Raw genomic sequence first — 18,929 nt, 5'->3', positions numbered from 1 at the left:
TCCTCAGAATTCACTCATCTTATAACTGGAAGTTTGTACTCTCTGACCAGTATCTCCCCATTCCCCCTACTCCCCAGCTCCCAGTAACATCACCATCAGTGGCTACACTCTTCCCTTCTGTGAGCATTCCACAGGCACTAGGGGATGTGCCTATGTCAGGCTGCACACAGCCTGTACTGAACCACTTCCAAGAGCAGTTAAGTGTGGATTACCAATGTTGGACCTTTTTCTGCTCCCCTCTATGGTCTACACCATGAATCCAACTGATCCTGATGATTCTTTTTCTTGACTATTTCTGAGATGCACCCTAATTTCCATAGTGTTTCTTTCTCTCTCCATCATATTTTGAGCTGGAAACTAGTTTGTGTATCTGCTGTTTGCAAGTCTGGTTTCCCAGTAAGACCGTAAACTTCTTGTGGGGAGGGACCGTGGCTTAATAATCTTTGTATTTATTCTCACAGCATTTAGCAAAGTGTCATGCCTGCTCCTTGGATCACTCTGATATAAAATATTACCAGTAAATTTTCCACCACTGAAAGTCATAGGAAAGCCTGACGCTCCTCCAGCAAAATCACTCATCATTAAAGCAACGTTCTCAGGCAACCTTCCCCCGTTGGGTCTGGTGCAGTCCACTGTATTAAGTATCTTATGACCTGCAGAAAAATGAAGTGGTATGAGTATTCAAGGTGAAATCCTGGATGCCATATAGTTTGAATTCCCAAGCCAACAAAGTTTCCAAGTCTATAGTCTGACTCATTTGATTAGAGAGGAATTACTTATGTCTAAGGAAAAGGATGAGTAAGATTTGAAAACCTAAAATCTTCAACAGCATTTTGAATTTTCAAGTGAACAGATTCATCCTATTTGATTTGGTGGGTTCTGGATGTCCCATGAGGACAGTTATCACTCCAGTATCACAGATAGACTACTTTCTTCAATCAGCTATCTCTAGGGATGTTGAGCCCAAAGAATTCCGGAGAAGAGTGACTGGATCAATAGAACTCTCTCAACCTTCTGCAAATTCCATTCAATGATTATTGGGGCAGTAAAGCCATCTTCCCACATGAAAGGCAGAAGTCTATGGTTATATTACATGATAATATTTCAACACAAAAGTAAGACATTTATCAGAATGGCTAAAATAAAAAACACAAGAGGGATGCCTGACTGGCTCAGTTGGAGGAGCATGCAACTCTTGATCTCAGGGTCGTGAGTTTGAGCCCCACGTTGAGTGTAGGGATTACTAAAAAAAACCAAAATAAACTTTAAAAAAGAGTCTATTTCTAGGGGTGCCTGGGTAGCGCAGTCATTAAGCGTCTGCCTTTGGCTCAGGGTGTGATCCCGGCATTCCGGGATCGAGTCCCACATCGGGCTCCTTCACTGGGAGCCTGCTTCTTCTTCTCCCACTCCCCCTGCTTGTGTTCCCTCTCTCGCTGGCTGTCTCTCTGTCACATAAATAAATAAAATCTTTAAAAAATTAAAAAGAGTCTATTTCTAAAAACAAAACAAATAAAAACACAAAACAAGAAACACCAAGTGTTGGCAAGGATGTGGAGAAAGGGGAACCCCCTTGCACTGCTGGTGGGAATGCAAACTGGTGCAACCACTGTGGAAAACAGGATGGAGGCTCCTTAAGAAGTTAAACATAGAACTACCCTATGATCCAGTATTAGCACTACTGGGTATTTACCCCAAAAATATAAAAACACTAATTCAAACGGACAATGCACCCTGATGTTTACAGCAGCATTATCTACGATAGCCAAACCATGGAAGCAGCCCAAGTGTCCATCAGTTGATGAATGGATAAAGGAAAGGTATATATATATATATGGTGGGATATTACTCAGCCATAAAAAAGAATGAAATCTTGCCATTTGCAATGACATGGATGGAGCTAGACAGTGTTATGCTAAGCAAAATAAGTCAGTCAGAGAAAGACAAATACCATATGATTTTACTCGTATATGGAATTTAAGAAACAAATGAGCAAAGAAAACAAAAAGAGAAAGATAAGCCAAGAAACAGACTCTTAACTCTAGAGAACACACTGATGGTCACCAGAGGGGAGGTGGGGGGTGGATGGGTGATGTAGATGGTGGGGATGAAGGAGGGCACTTGTGATGAGTCCCAGGTGATCTATGGAAGTGTTAAATCACTATACTGTACCCCTGAAACTAATATTACACTGTATGTTAACTGTATTGGAATTAAAATTTTAAAAAGGCATTTGTTCAAAAAAGGCAGTTTGAAGAAATTACTATATTGAAATACAGAATATCTATTGCCTTAAAAAAGAAGCTTTGACCTCTCACTACATAGACAACATTATTGTTAATATGTTCTTTGGAAGGAATGATAGCCCATTTTTCTAAGGATGGAGTATATTGTATTCCATGGGAAGTGAAGATGGAAGAAAATAAACAAAGGATGAAATTTCAGACGGCTGTTATCACCCTTCCTTCCAGGAGCATTTTTCTCTTTCATTATTGATGAGGGTAAGAAGGTACCTTTATACTCCACAATAATGCAAGTGTCCATCTCAGGATGAATGCCATCCATCAAGATCATGAATCGAAGATTTTCGTCAACCTGGAATTTACAATAAAAGCAACAACTGTGCATGTCAGTTTGGTTTTTAATTTGGTATTTGAGAAAGCTGTCACCCCTTTTGGAAAGAAATCTCCTTCAGTCAAAACTAAGATTTACTGTCCTGTACTAGAGAATTATACCATTGCTAAATGGGGAAAACATCTTTTAGCTCAAAAAAGGTTGCATTTACAGAGTGCTATGTACAGACAAAACAGGCCATTGTTTCTTTAATCTTACAGTGACCACGCCTCACCTACAATTCAACCGAGAAAGCGCTAACTGGAAAGGGTAGGAAAAAAACGCGGATATCTGACCTGCTGCCATATTCCAAACGGTACTACGTTGATATTAGTCAACTGGACGCCACTCTGATTCAGATTCCAAAATACAGGTCTTTCTGTGTTTCCAACATAAATGGGAATATCCGGTCTTCTCTCAGCAAGCTTCTTTAGTGTGGGGTAACTAGGATCAGAAGGGTGGATAGGTTGAAAGGTGAAAGAGTAAGATCGCCTAGTAGGAGAGACAGTTTGCTCCTTATACCAACATGTTGATCAAGAAGCAAGACATTGAAACGGACTCTCATCGGAGTCCAAAGGAAGAGCTGTTTTTTGTTTTGTTTTGTTTTTCTCACGGCTGACTGGAAAGGTGAGGGGAACTGCCTGAAAGATCCCGTTTTCTTGTTAGAACGCCAGTATTCCGTGGCCTGTACATTACGCAGGCCCGCACCGCCTGCCTCGCTGAGCTGCCGTGAGTAGGCGTAGTTCTAACGGAAGGTGCAGAGCGCGCAGAAGTCATGCTGACGAGGTTTCTGGTAGGTGAAGCTCTCCGAGATTTTCATTTCTTCTCATTCCTCATGTAGCTGCTCCCGGGAAGAGAAAGGCCTGGTCCGTAAGCCCAGGAGAACCTGTGGGCTACTCACCCTTGGGGGCAGTTTTTCAACTTCCGAAGGTTGTGAACCACACTTCAAGCATGTAGAATAAACTCTTTGTCCTTACAGACAGTTACCGGTTAGGCAAGACAGTCAAAATGATGTAGAGGAAATCGACGTTCAAGATTTGTAGTAATCTCGACTCAGGACGGAGTCAACCAGGCAAGTACTTCCAAATGCCTGCACAGATTAAGTCAACCCTCATCTATGGAGCTTTCATTACTAAAAAGATGAAACACCACTGTGGGGTGTGGCAAAAGCATGAATAATAAGGAAAGAAAGGGCTAGGGATCTATTATATGTCGAACAGGGTGCTAGGCGCTTTCACATGGTATTTTGATTCTTACCAAAAAACCTGCTGAATTTTTGTCTTGTTTTTATAAGTGAGGAAATGTGTTCAGAAACACACAACTAACAAATAGCAAATTGGTATGAAAAGTCAGGTTTTCAGATTCTAGACCTAGTGCTTCCTCTATTAGAAGGCAATCCCAGACTCTTATGAAGGTACTGTCTGGTTTAAGACTCACACTTGTACACAGAGGACAATGTCAGGGGAAATAGGTTATTTAATTGTAAGAAAAGTATAAGCAGAATCTGCATATCAGTAGTTATTAACTATACTCATATTTAAGTTCCAGCACTGTGTTAAAAGGTATTCAAATAAGTAGAATCTGGGAGTGGGGAAAATCAGTAAGTTTTCTTCATTAAAAACAAAGGATTTGAAGAAACAACCAACCAAAGAAAAAACTATTTAAAAAGTCAAAGATTCTTTGAATGTGCCTTCAATCCCTGAATTCAGCACCTAAATCTTCTATTTTAAAGGGCTTTGGAAGTTAGGATAAACTACTCTAACATGTATGTTTATTATTTTGTGATTGTTTTTTAATTGTTGACAATTCTCACTGGCATTTATTAATAACATCATCTCTTGTAATATTCCCTCTATTTACACAATAAAATCACATTTTTTTTGACTAAAGACTACTCTCTGAGGACACTGGCCTTTCCCCTTGTTTTTATGAAGGACATCACTGGTAAACGAAAAGAAAACCATCTTTCACTTCGGCTCAGGTAAAGGTTGTGTTTACAGAACGCTATCTACAGACAACACAGGCCGTTGTTTCTTTAATCTTAAAGTGACTACCTCACCTCTGGCTGAGGAATGGTGTTGTAATGTCTGAAAATCCGCCCATACCACCCCCTGAAATTAAGACTAAATTGGTTTTTAGGGCTGTGGTTGGGATACAACTGGACAAAATGGCATGAAAAGTTCTTCCCTTCCCTCAAACTCAGTGCATTCCCTGAATAAACTGTCATTAGGACTTTGGGCAAGTGTGTCTTGTAATAGGTACTAGGGAGTAATCACCTCATACACGTGATCGTGCTCTTTCCGTACAAGCCACACAAAACCATTACCGTGTGTTACTGTTATTACAGGATGCGTGAACCCAGGGCTCTCAGAAATGTGGAGCTGTACCGATTTGGACCCAGGACACCGTGTGGGACAAAGCTATCATGCAGTGGACAAGTAGATTCTTCATCATAGCACCCCAGTATCAGGTTGTCGTCAATTCGTAAGTGTGCTGCAGGTAATTTGTTATTAAACCAGTTAACTAAGTTTTTAAACCATTTCCTTTAAAAAAAATAAATGAGACCATATTCATGTCTTAGAGATCCCATATGCTTGAGTAGAAAATCCAGGGGCCAGTCAACCAGCAAACAACATATCTCATCCCTAAGCACAAATGTTTCTATCAAAGTAAGTCCTCCATGTGAACTTTGTCATGTAGGATCACAGAAAAAAAAGGTTGAAGTTGCTTCATTTTATAATAACGTTGTGGGCATTGCTACGTGTTTATATTGGTAACCCAGCAGTAGTGATACAACCTTCTAAACAAGGAAGAACAAAAATGACCCTGTAATTAACCAAGGGGTTGGGAATATGGCCCTCCCTCTTCCATAAATAGTCCATTGGCAAACACATGTGCTTTTATGAGTGAAAATTCTCTTCTCCCCCTCCTCTTTCATTGCCTGTGTGGGCTAGGGAGGCTTCAGTTCCTATTTCCAGTATGATATTGCTGTTTTCCACAAAGTGTTACTTGAGGCTGACCCGGAGTTAAAAAGCTGGGAGCTTGGGGTTACTGGGATGCTATGAAATCAGGAGCTGGCAAACCACGGCAATCTGCTCCTGCAAGCTAAGAATGGTTTTTACCCTTTTGAAATGGGAATAGATAAAAAGAGATCAAAAGGATGGTGACATTTTGGGACACATGGAAAGTATATGCTATTCAAATGTCATTGCCTGAGAATAAGATTTCATCGGAACATCCTCAGCTCCTTCAGGGCTGTCAGAAACTGCCTTGGCACCACAGACACAGAGCTGAGCAGGTGGGACAGTGGTCCCAGGGCTCGTAGAGCTAAACTACTTACTCTCTGGCCCTGTACAGAAAAATGGGTACTGGCTCCTGCTAAAATGTTGAACGGAAAAAGGAACTCAGCTTTGGTGATCCTTCAATGCGGACTGTTACCAAGGGGCCCCAGAGTGGGAAGTGAGAGCGTAAGGAGGGTTGTTAAGCCCCACCCCCTCCCCACATGGGCTCCTTCTTCAGTCTCCGTGGTATAAAGTGTGCAAGCACTGCTAAAACTAGGCGATGCAAACGTAAGCAAATTTGTCTTCTCTTCACCATCCCGACTGAACCCAGCTCAAAGGGAGCAGTGATTGCAAAAGCCCCCCGGAAAAGGCACTCTGCCTGCAGCACTTTCTTCCTAGCCTGGTGCTCAGGGCTCTGTTACCTCAGGTGGTCCGAGTGCATGTGACTGATGTAAATCAGGTCTGCGCGGCACAGCCTCTCCAGCCAATCAGATGGAGGCTCGTGCAGCAGCCACCATCCACGGGCAAAAGCAGGACCCATTAACCAAGGGTCGAACACCATCCTCTTGTCTCCCAGCTTGAGGTCCATGCAGGCATGAGTGAGGTATGTTACCTGTTGGAAGACAGTGGGATTCAGATGATGGAATCGTGACTGGCCAGCAACAGAGCTGAAAGGTTTGTGCTGCTTCGCCCATGAGTCTCACTGGAGACTTTGCTTGTAAGAGCGCTCAGGCAAGGAGGACTCAAGGCAAACTCCCAGAACCCACCATGGCTTCTTTAGAATAGAAATTCTCATGGCTGGTTTTAGGTGTCAAAACAATGGACTGACCTAGTTTACTCTATTTAAATTAGCTCCTGGATGCTTATGCACGTGTGCACTGCAGAATATCCTCTGTGACCAGTCCTTGAGGGCACCTTTTACAGGAAAGGCTGTTAGAGATGTTGTGACAGACACTTGGGGAGTGGCATGCCGGAGTGGCGGTGAATAGGTACAGGGAGGACCCCTGGCGAGTTTGGGTGGGTGGGCTAAACAGGCTTGCAAGGCTTCCTCTTCGAAGTGACCTGCTAACTCACGATGTCACGCTCTTCTGAGGAGGGCTATGAACAATGACACGGACACAGGCACGGAGTGGAATATTCCAGCTCCATTCCTCACCCCTGCCCCATGCTCTGGGGCGTCCAGAGCAAACAGGAAGTACACCAAGACGCAGAGATAAGGTAACATAAACTCTGCTGTGGAAAGCCAACAAAGGGGCAAGGAGAGGGCCAGGAATCAAATGCCGTTTTATTACATCTATTCTCGGCAGGTTCCCCTTCGTTTCCTCAGATAAGTAAATGCCCATTTTCACAAGCTTCCCAGATATTCCAGAAAAATGAATATTGTACTGTTTACCTCTCCCAAACTGCCAAAGTGTTTCTTCCAGAGGAAACTCTTCTACAGCTAAGAAAATTTACCAAAAGGATCGTAAATTATCTCGGGGCAATGTGCGGAAACATACACTGGCCATCTTATCTGACAGTGATCTGGTATCAAAGGTAAGTTCCTTATTGCCTCCAATAAGGAACTTTGGCACAACTCTCCTTTGGGACCTCCTTCATTCATGTTTTTTTGTTGTTTGGTTTTCTTCTGAATATATTTCCTTGCAATTCCTATCAAGTTCTGGAGGGTCCTAAAAAATTTGCTCAAGAGTTCGGAATAACTTTATTTCATGCCCTAACTAGCCACCTCAAAGAGTATTCAAGGTAATATAGGATGTAAATATACATATATATTTCATTTTACTTTATATTTTTACATATATAAATGGACATCTTAGTTTTATTTTTGTTTTTAACAATATTATAATTTTAATTATATAAGAATTTTAATTCCTTACCTGCACTTCTCCAAAAGCCAAATGTTCCGGAGCTCTGGGTTCTGAATCCCAGGGGTTAGGAGGATTCAGTTCTAGAAGCAAAAGTCCATTTTCTTCATCCATTTCAACAACTGGAACCGAAAGGGAACAAATATAAGTTAACAACAAAAAAACTGCTTTGAAAAAAACATGACTGAAACAGAAATGCATGGCCCAGGTACACAGACTACCAAAAAATCAAAGGGATATCAAAACAAAAGGCAACACTTATTTCTGTCAAATAATATCTCCCCAGACAAGGGCTTAACACCAACACCAATTCATTTCTTTATTCATATTACATTTAAGGAACTCAGTGCGTCAGGGACACAGACACACATAAACAACTTCATTACAACTGAATAAATGAATGATAGAAATGAGCTCAAGTTGCTACAGGCATGTACAGTGGGAAGCACCTGGTCTGGCTCTAAGGGTCAAAGCAGATTTCAAATAGGACATAATGCTCCAGCTAGACTTGAAAGATGAGGTATTTGGGGTAGACGAGAGAAATATGGTTATTGCAAAGCAACAGGGCTGACCGAACAGCATGCATGAAGGTGTGGAAGAAGGGAGAGCTTGATATTCACAAAGTGACTGGTAATTTAGGACCAGGGAGAAGTGTTTGAGGCAGGTAGGATGCACAGGTAGGCCAGAGTAGGTCACTGAGGACCCTGGACAGGGTCCATGCTAAGGACAAATTTGGATTTTATCTTGTGGCAATGAGGGGTCAATGAAGAATTTCAAGCAACTGTGGCAGACGCTACTGGGGGCCTGAACAAAATTTATTCTCTCCCTCTTTTTTATTGCCAGCATCCTCTTTTTCTTTAGCAGTGGCGATATGCGTATCTACAGATCATGATCTCCCAGACATCCCTGCAATTCTGAGCGGCCACAGACATAGCTCTAGGTACTGACAGAGGCTGCCGCTCCTCTCATGCAGCACAGTTCTTCATGACCCTCTCCTCTTCCAGATTCTGGAAACCGCTCCCCTCCTCATCCCTTTGGTCCTAAAGATGGATAATTTGGTTGCTATCTATACTAGGTTACTCTACTTTCTCTGTGATTCTCCCACATCGACTGCTTATAAAAAGTCCTTTGTGAATATACCCTCATCAAATTATCCTAATTTGGGGATGCCACCTGTTTTCTTTTTGTGAGTCTAACTAATAAATAACCAAAAATAGCTATCCTGAAACCCCAAATTCAGTGGAGTAATCAGCTCTGGGGGATAAGGGTGTATATGATGTGACCAAGGAAACTGACATAAAGGTCTTTTCTTGGTAATGTCTTAGGTCTTAAGCTGGATGTTGGGCACATAGGTGTTCATTCTATTATTTTTCTACCTTTTAAACATTGCATAAGAATTTAAATAAAAGCATATTAATATTTTCTTAGTAATAATTATCAACTTATTTAATAGTGAAACATAATTGGTTTTCTTAATAAAATCAGGAATGCACAAAGGATGCTTGATTGCACCATTATAATTAAATCATGTTCTTGAAAATGCAAGTGGTATAATAAAGACACATCTTATTATTATTTCCAGGTTATGTGATTGCGGGAAGATGGTGTCGTGAAATAGAAAGAATGCTGGCTTTGGAAATCCTGCCTGTGCTGCTTCTTATCACCACCCTGGGCTTCCTTCCTGACCTGTAAGGTAGGACTACGATGCATGCCTCATAAAGACTTGTAAATGACACAGCAGATCCTCAAGTGTCTAGCACTATGCCGGGCGTAGAGAAGGCATTTAATAAGTAGCAGGATTATTATGGTAATTATTATACCTTCAAGGAATCAAGAGGTAAAAAAAAAAAAAAAAAAAAAAAAGTTCAGAACGGGAAAAACAAAACTACATGCTAGCAAATACCAGTTAGAAAATACTATGGTGGGCGCCTGCGTGGCTCAGTGAGTTAAGCATCTGTCTTCAGCTCAGGTCATATCTCAGGGTCCTGGGATCGAGTCCCACGTTGGGCTCCTTGCTCAGGGGGGACCCTGCTTCTCCCTCTGCCTGCTGCACCCCCTGCTTATGCTTTCTCTCTCGCTCTGACAAATAAATAAAATCTTTAAAAAAATAAAATACTAGTTCATATCCTTTCTTCATTTTGTATTGGGTTTTCTATTTTTTTCTTTGTCAATTTCCTCCTATATGCTGGATAATATTCCCTTGTTGGTTATGAATATTGCAAAATAATCTCCCAAGTTGTCATGTCTTTTCCCTTCGTCCATGCCATCCTTCATTCAGCAGAACATCTTTAGTGTTGATAAAATCATATTCCCCAATTTTCTGTCCCCTTCAGCTGCTCTCTTGAAGTGTTGTTTGAAGAGTCAGAAAGTTCACAGCAGGGGCAAATGGTAGCCACTGCTGGTTGTTCACCCATAACTTGCTCTTCCTGGCCAAAGGAGCCCTCATTTTGTTCAAGTGTCCAGTGAGCTCTTGTCTCCCTGAGGCCATGCCCCAAGGGCGAATTGTGATTAGTCTAAATCACAATGGTAATGGACTGGTCTGGGCAATGAGACCTGGGGGCAGGTCTGACGGGGTGCTTCCCTAAAGACTTTCCTCTCTGTTACAAAGGAGAAAGAGGAAGGGTTCCATAAGGTGTGTGGAGTGCGGTAGCCATATTGCCACCTTGAAGGAAGCAGCCAACATCTGAGGACAGATGAGTGGAAAGATAGAGGGAACCTGGGTGCTTGATCTGGGGCTTATTTCACTTAACATCTAATCTTTTATTTCCTCAAGTGCTCAATGTTCCCACTCACCTCAGGACCTTTGTACATGCTATTCCATCTACCTGCAACACCTTCCTTTCTTCATAGAGTTGCACCTGCTACCCCCTCAGATCTCAGCTCAAACATTGTCCAATAAAAAACAAAATCTAGACATAGATAGGGAGATGCTTTAATTAGAAAGAGCGTATAGCACAAGAGAGAACACTTCTGACTCAGAAATCTGTGAGCATCTCAATATCCAGCAGAAAAAAGTTTTTCTTTTACAGGATAAAGGAAGAGGCAAGCAGAATCTCTTGAGGAGAAACCAGACAGGAAATGGGAAATGACCAGAGGGGTCTGACAGGAACAGGGTCTTGGCTGTGGTCAGCACATTTCCAGAAGCTGATAAGGGGAGACACGTTCTACTTTTCTGTGCTTGCTCAGGCTTGGGACAAGCAGAGTTCACCGGCCTGTAGGCAAGAGAGAAGCCTGACTAAAGTTTGGTCAAGACAGAGAGTAAGAAATGGGCTATAGTGAACACTTGGTTCCTCAGAGAAGCCCTTCTTTATCCACCCAACTTGGATGCTGGAACCAGATTGCGTGGATTAAATCCCAGCTCTGCCTAGCTGTGTGACCTTACATGAGTTCCTTAACCTTTCTGTGCGTTGGTTTCCTCATCTGTAAAGTAGCAATAATAAAATAATCCATCTCACACACACACACAAAAAAGTGCTACCAATCTCTAGGTCACAAAGATATTCTCCTACATTTCTTCTGTTACTGTTGTAGTGTTACCTTTCTCATTTAGGCTATTAGGTTATGTGAAGCCTATCTTTATCCTGAAGTGTATGAGATCTTAGACATGGGTAAAATAATTTGTTAGTCACACGCTTTTACCAGTTAGTAATTCAACTATCTTATGTTTTTTATTATGGAAATTACTCCAAATACAGAGAAGCTCTTAAGCACAAACATGATCGTTTTACTTAATTTTTAGTTTTTATATTTGTTTCTTTAAGTTTTTATTTAATTCAGGTTAGTTCACAGTGCTGTATTAGTTCCAGGTGTACAATACAGTGATTCAGCACTTCCGTCCATCCCCTGGTGCTCATCACAAGTGCGCTCCTTAAGCCCCATCACCTGTCTCACATATCCCTCCATCTACCTCCCCTCTGGTAACCATCAGTTTGGTCTCTATCGTTAAGAATCGGCTTGTTGGTTTGTCTCTCTTTCTCACCGTCATTTCCCTTTGCTCATTTGTTTTGTTCCTTAAGTTCCACATATGAGTGAAATCATATGGTATTTGCCTTTCTCTGACTGACTTATTTCGCTCAGCACTGTACTCTCAAGCTCCATCCATGCCATTGTATATGGCAAACTTTTGTTCTTTTTATGGCTGAATAATATTCCATTGGGTATATACATACCTCTTCTCTATTCCTTCATTGATCAATGGGCACGAGGCTGCTTCCATAATTTGGCTATTGTAAATAACGCTGCAATAAACATAGGGGTGCATATATCTTTTCAAATTTGTGTTTTTATATTCTTTGGGTAAATACCCAGGAGTGGAATTACTGGATCAAATGGTAATTTTAGTTTTTAACTTTTTGAGGAACTTCCACACTGTTCTCCACAGTGGCTGCCCCAGTTTGCATTCCCATCAGCAGTGCACGAGGGTTCCTTGTTCTCCACATCCTCACCAACACTTGTTCTTGTGTTTTTGGTTTCAGCCATTGTGACAGGTACGAGGTGGTATCTCACTGGGCTTTTGATTCGCATGAGCATCTTTCCATGTGTCTGTCGGCCATCTGGATGTCTCCTGCCCATTTTTAATTGCATTATTTGTTTTTTTGTGTGTGTTGAGTTGTGTAAGTTCTTTATATATCTTGGATACTAATCCTTAATCAAATATGTCATTTGAAAATATCTTCTCTCATTCCATAGATTGCCTTTTAGTTTTGTCGACTATTTCCTTTGCTGCGCAGACACTTTTTATTTTGACGTAGCTCCAATAGTTTTTATTTGCTTTTGTTTCCCTTGCCTCAGCAGACATCTCTAGAAAGAAGTTGCTAAGGCCAATGTCAAAGAGGTTGCTGCCTGCATTCCCCTCTAGGATTTTGATGGTTTCCTATCTCACATTTAGGTCTTTAACCCGTTTTGAATTTGTGTATCGTGTAATACGGTGGTCCAGTTTCTTTCTTCTGTATGTTGCTGCCGTTTTCCCAACACCATTTGTTGAAAAGACTGTCCTTTTCCCATTGGATATTCTTTCCTGCCTGGTCAAAGATTAACTGACCATATACTTGTGGATTTATTTCTGGGTTTTCTATTCTATTCTATTGATCTGTCTATTTTTGTGCCCACAGTTTTATTTTAGATGGCAAAAAAATAACACTACGAGCAGCCTAAATTCCAACAACAGAGAAATGGCTAAATAAATCATTTGAGTTAATATTTAATGTAAACATACTTTCAAATTACGTATGTATAGAATCTGATATGACTAATACTGTAATACTAACAAAAGAAAAATATACAAAAATAATATATAGAGGAGCACCTAGGTGGTGCAGTCAGTCAAGCACGCAACTCTTGGTTTCGGCTTGGGTTGTGATCTCAGGGTCATGGGATCAAGCCCCGTGTCACTCTTAAGACTCTCTCTCTCCCCCCTCCCTCTCTCCTCTGTGCTCTCTCTAAAATAAATAAACCTATATCTATATCTATGTGTGTGTGTGTGTGTGTGTGTGTGTGTATAATAATTACGATTATTTATAAAAGTATGCCTCAAAAGATGACTGGAAGACAGAACAACTAGATAGAAGATCAACAAAGAAATAGAAGAGCTGAGCAAAACTATAAACCAACTAGACCTAACAGACATATACAGAATGCCCCACCCAACTGTCACAGAATGCACATTTGTCTCAGCTACATGTGGAATATTCTCCAGCATAGGCCATACATTAGGCCATAAAACAAGTTTCAATGAATTTGAAAGGATCAAAGACCTATAGAGTATGTTCTCTGACCACAATGAAATGAAAGGAGACATCGGTAAAGGAGGAAAGGTGGGAAATTTACAAATATGTAGAAATCAAACAATGAACTTACAAATGGTTTAAGGACGAAATCACTAGAAAAATTAGAAAATCCTTTGAGATAAGTAAAAATGAAAACAGATATGCCAAAATTTATGGAATGTGGCCAAAACAGTGCATAAAAGGAAATTTATACCTGTACACACTTATATTAAAAAACGAAGATCTCAAACAAAGAACCTAACCTTCTGCCTCAAGAAACTAGAAAAAGAAGAGCAAACTAAATCCAAAGCAAACAGAGGGACGGCAATAATAAAAAAATTAGAGCCAAAATAAATGAAATTAAGAATAGGAAAATGAGAGAAAATCAATGAAAACAAAAGTTAGTTCCTCAACATAATTAACAAAATTTACAAGGCTTTAGCTAGACTGACCAAGAAAAAAGAGAGAAGACTCAAATTACTATAACCAGGAATGAAAAAGGAGATTGATCATATAGAAATAAAAAAATATATATAAGGAATACAATGAACATTGTGGATTAACAAATTATATAACCTAGATGAAATGGAGAGATTTCAAGAAAGGCACAAATTAACTAAACCAGCTCAAGAAGAAATAGAATATCTAAGCAGACCCAAAACAAATAACAAGATTGGGTCAATAATCATAAAACTTCCCACGAAGGTTAGTTAAGGCCCAGATGGCTTCACTGGTGAATCTGACTAAATGTTTAAAGAAGAAGCAACATCAACAATTCACAAACTCTTTCAATAAATAGAAAGGAACGCTTCTCAACTCATTCTATGAGGGTACTATCACCCTGATACCAGAACCAGACAAAGACAGCACACACACACAGGCACGCACAAATACAGACCAATATTCCTCATGAATATAGACATAAAAATCCTTAAAAATATATTAGCAAATACAATTTAGCAATATAAAAAAGAATTATCACTATGACCAAGTGGGGTTTATGTGAGGCTGGTTCAATGTTCAAAAGATATAAGGCTGGTTTGGTATTTGAAAATCAATCAATGTAATACATCACATTAGTAGAACAAAAAGGGGGAAATCACATGATCTCAAATGATGGAGAAAAGTCATATGATGAAGTCCAATACCCTTTTGTGATAAAAACACTCAGAAAACTTTGAAGAAAATTTCCTCAACCTGCTAAAGGGCATCCATAAAACTTCACGGTTAACATCATGCTTAATAGTAAAAGACTGGATGCTTTCCCTTAAGATCAGGAATAAGATAGGAATGTCTCTTCTTGCCACCTCTACCTGGAAGTTCTAGCCAAGGCAACTGGGCAAGAAAATGAAATAAAAAGTATCCATACTGGAAAGGAAGAAATAAAACTACCTCCATTCAAGACAACACGATCTTGCATATAGAATAATCTAAGGAATCCACTAAGAAACTATCAGATCTAATAAATGGGTTCAGCAAGGTTGCAGGATACAAGGTCATATAAAAAGAAAAAGGGTTCTCTATACACTAGCAATGAACAATCTGAAAATGAAGTTAGGAAAACAATTCCATTTACAACAGCATCAAAAACAATAAAATACTTAGGAATAAATTTAACAAAAGTAGTACAAAACTGATACCCTGAAGGCTATAAAACATAGTTGAGAGAAAGTAAAGATGACTTAATAAATGGAAAGACATCCCATATTCACGACCAAAAGACTTGTATTGTTACGACGGTAACAGGCCCCAACTTGATCTATAGATTCACTGCAACTCCTATCAAAATTCCAACCACCTTTTTTCCCCCTAGAAATTGGAAAGCTAATCCTAAAATTCATATGGAAATGCAAGGCACCCAGAAAAGCCAAGACAATCTTGAAAAATAAAACAAAACTGGAGGATTCACACTTCCTACTACAGAGCTACAATAATCAAAACAATATGGAACTAGCATAATGATAGACATATAGATCAATGGGATAGAGTCTAGACATTAAACTTTACATTTCTCATCAACTGATTTTCACCAAGGATGCCAAATATTTCAATGGGGAAAGAGCTTAGTCCTTCATCAAATAGTGTTTCAAAAGCCAGATATCCACATGCAGAAGAATGAAGTTGGACCTATATCTCACACAATGTACAAGAATTAACTCAAAATGGATCAAAGAATGAAATGTGAGAGCAAGAACTATAAAACTCGTAGAATAAAACATAGGAGTAAATCTTCATGACCTTGGATTAGGCAATGGTTCTTAGACTATCTATTAGTCTATCCATATGTCAGTCTAATAAAGCATATTAGTGTATTAGATTCAGATATTCGGAGCCTATGCTTTCTTAGACACAAAGGGTACAACTTACAAAGAAAAAAAAATAAACTGGACTTCATCAAAATTAAAAATATTGTGTTTCAAAGAACACCAGCAAGAATGTGAAAAGACAACCCACAGAATGGTAAAAAATAATTGCAAATTACATTTCTGATAAGGGACTCGTATCTCTAATATACAAAGCATCCTTATATCTTAATAATCAAAGACAAAGAGCCCAATTTACAAATGGGCAACAGATCTGGATAGACTGCTCCAAAGAAGATAAAGAAAAATAATATGAATATAAAAGGACGAATGAACACACAAAAAGATGCTCCTCATCATTAGTTACTAGGGAAACGCAAATCAGCGTCAGGGCACACCACCATTTCATACCCAGTAGGATGGCTATCATAAAAAATACGGACAACGACAAGTGTCGATGAGGATATGGAGAGATTGAAGCCATCATACGTCACTGGTGGGAATGAACATGGTACAGTGTTTTGAAAAACAGTTTGGTAATTTTTCAAAAAGTTAAGCATAGAGTTACCATATGACCCAGCAACGGCATTAAGTACGTAAACAAGAGAACTGAAAACATGTCCACACAAAGATTTGCAAACAAATGTTCATAGCAGCATCATGTATCACAGCTAAAAGCGGGAAGAACCCAAATCCATCAACTGATAAATGGGTACATGCAGTGTGGTCTCTCCATACAAGGGCTGCTACTCAGCCCTAATAGGGGTGAAGCAAAGGAGCCTGACGTTTGCACACATGGACAAGCCCTGAGAACATCACGCCGAACGAAAGAAGTCAGACACAAAAGGCCACACATTGCATTATTCCAAATATATGAAGTATCCCGAATAGGAAAATCCAGAGACAGAAAGTAGAGCAGTGGTTGCCAGGGGCTTAGGAAAAAGGGGAACGAGGACTGACTGCTAATAGTTATAAGGTTTCTTTGTGGGTACTGAGAATATTCTGGAATTAGATGGTAATAATGGCACAACATGAGAAAACACTAAAAACCACTGGACTGCACACTTTAAAAGGGTGAATTTTATGTACGTGAATTATATGCCAATAAAAAGGAGGAGGAGGAAGGGGGACAGGAGGGGAAAAGAAGAGGGAGGGGTGAGGGGAGAGGTAACCATGGTGAGGAATGGGAGGAAAGATAGCAAAGCAAAGGTGGTCTTGGGTGATGGGCGTGCAGGTGAGGCTCTTCCTTCTAGTTCTCTATCTTGTTAGTTATGACCATCTATTGTTCTCTGTAATGATAACTACAAAATCATCTCCGCTCCTACCCCAGGGTGGGACTGAGTGTTGCTTCCCTTTCCCGGGATGAGGTATGAAATCCGCTCATGGCGGTGCTGGGCTGAAGAATGAGCTCTGGCAAACTCGTTTTCCATTCTCACGCAGCCTCCTCACTTGAGCAAAGGCTGAACCTCACTGGGGCCTGTTGCTTCCCGTCCCGCTGACCCTGCTGCCACCCGCGGGCCTGCCCTTCACCGGCCACGGCACCAATTCCCAGCTCATCGCTCTGTTTTCCCACTGACCCAACTTCCTGCTGGGTGGAAAATCCCTCTTTCCCCGCTCCTGCGGTCCCAGGCTCAGGGGACACGTGCAGACTATCTGAGCCCTACACGTACAAGTAAATCATTACGCTCTGTGTACCAGCGCCGAGAATTTAACAGATGTTCACTTTGAAAATTCCTTCAACAACCCAGTAAAGTAGCTATTGCTGGTATGATCACCATCTGAGGAACCTGAAGCACAAAGAGACTGAAATCTCACCCAGAAGCACTGAATTGTGTTTGGGCTTCAGGGTCTGAACCCAGGCTGTCAGGCCCCACTGCGCCCGCTCTGAACCACTTTGCTATCTTATCTCTCCTCATACACGTCTTGTCCAAAAGACGTAGAGGTTTCATAAAAGACCCTATGCAGCTATAGATTTCTGGGTTACTTACTACGTATTCATGGGTGACAGTGTATTGTCCTTTCACTCAAGCAAACACTGTATTATGTGCAAACCTTTTATTCTTACCAGTTTTCTGCCAAATTAATGTCACAGTATTTGCACAGCACATGTAACAATGTGATTATAGGTTTTCTAGGCTAGGCCAATGGTCATGGGGTGGGGCTTACTGGCAAAAAAAAACAAAAAACAAAAAACTAGTGATCCAGACATCCCTTTGAGGGGTGTGGGAGGACACATTTATGGTCAAATCAATGAGCAACTCTCCCAGATCAGCATTCTATCACCTTAGGGGGTGAGTGGAAGAAAACATGCACCCTAGTCAGTGACCCCTCTGCTCATGGGGAACTGGGGATAGATACCCGTGCAGGTCAGAGTCTTCTTTAAAAAGTGATTTGGAGTTGGTCTAAGACACATGGGCAAGAGTGGTCCTGACATTCTATTGCTAGGGTCACAGGAATTTGAGCCTGCAAAGGATGTAGTGGTAGCATAATCCAAGTCCCCAATCTGGAGGGACACGTAGGAAGCTCCCAGCTCAGCTCCCTCCGCAGGTAACTAGTGGTAAAGCTGCCCCCCTCCAATTACCCACATGTACTTATGCACCCAGTTTTTTTCATAACTGGATCATATACGTAATGTTTATAACCTTTATTTTGCTTTATAATCAGAACTATTATTTTAGTTTCTTCATTACTATCACTTTTAAGATATACTAAAGTTATTGCTAATGTTTAAGTTGTTTCCTTTTTTTTTTTTTTTTTTGTAAACAGTACTGCTGTAAATGAACATTCTCTTTGACACATCAGCGATTAAGATCTTAGGATAAGGTCTTGGATGTGGAATTGCCGGGTCAAAGGTATGCACATTCTTAAAGGTGATAGGAAGCTCTCTGGAGAGTTCTGAGCAGGGGAATGATGTGACTCAATGTGGATTTTTACAAGATCATGCTTGGGTGCTAGCAGCAGAATGGACCGCAGAAGGCAAGCAAGGAAGCAGGGCGACCACTCGTAAGGCACAGGTGACTGACTTGCACTCAGATGGAGGCAGTGCACATGGGTCTGAAGCAGTTTGGGCACAAAAGCAACAGGATTGATGGGCTGAATGAGGGA

At 40.7% G+C, this 18,929-nt stretch overlaps 1 protein-coding gene across 4 annotated transcripts in view; it reads right to left on the bottom strand.

Moving 5' to 3' along the window:
• LOC113264322 (cytidine monophosphate-N-acetylneuraminic acid hydroxylase) overlaps positions 1-18,929 on the bottom strand; it is a 168,084-nt gene that overhangs the window by 53,754 nt on the left and 95,401 nt on the right. For all 4 annotated transcript variants that reach the window (XM_057304935.1, XM_057304936.1, XM_026511259.4 and 1 more), the window contains 5 exons: positions 7,769-7,878; positions 6,314-6,504; positions 2,907-3,054; positions 2,511-2,592; positions 516-653 (listed from right to left, as the gene is read on the bottom strand). In XM_057304935.1, the coding sequence (XP_057160918.1) occupies positions 516-653; positions 2,511-2,592; positions 2,907-3,054; positions 6,314-6,504; positions 7,769-7,878 (669 nt within the window). The remainder of the gene's footprint in view (positions 1-515; positions 654-2,510; positions 2,593-2,906; positions 3,055-6,313; positions 6,505-7,768; positions 7,879-18,929) is intronic.

The sequence above is a fragment of the Ursus arctos genome, unplaced genomic scaffold (genome assembly GCF_023065955.2).
Source record: "Ursus arctos isolate Adak ecotype North America unplaced genomic scaffold, UrsArc2.0 scaffold_31, whole genome shotgun sequence".
Taxonomy (NCBI): Eukaryota; Metazoa; Chordata; class Mammalia; order Carnivora; family Ursidae; genus Ursus; species Ursus arctos.
Note: the sequence above shows the minus strand (reverse complement) of the source record. Positions and strands in the feature narration are given on the sequence as shown.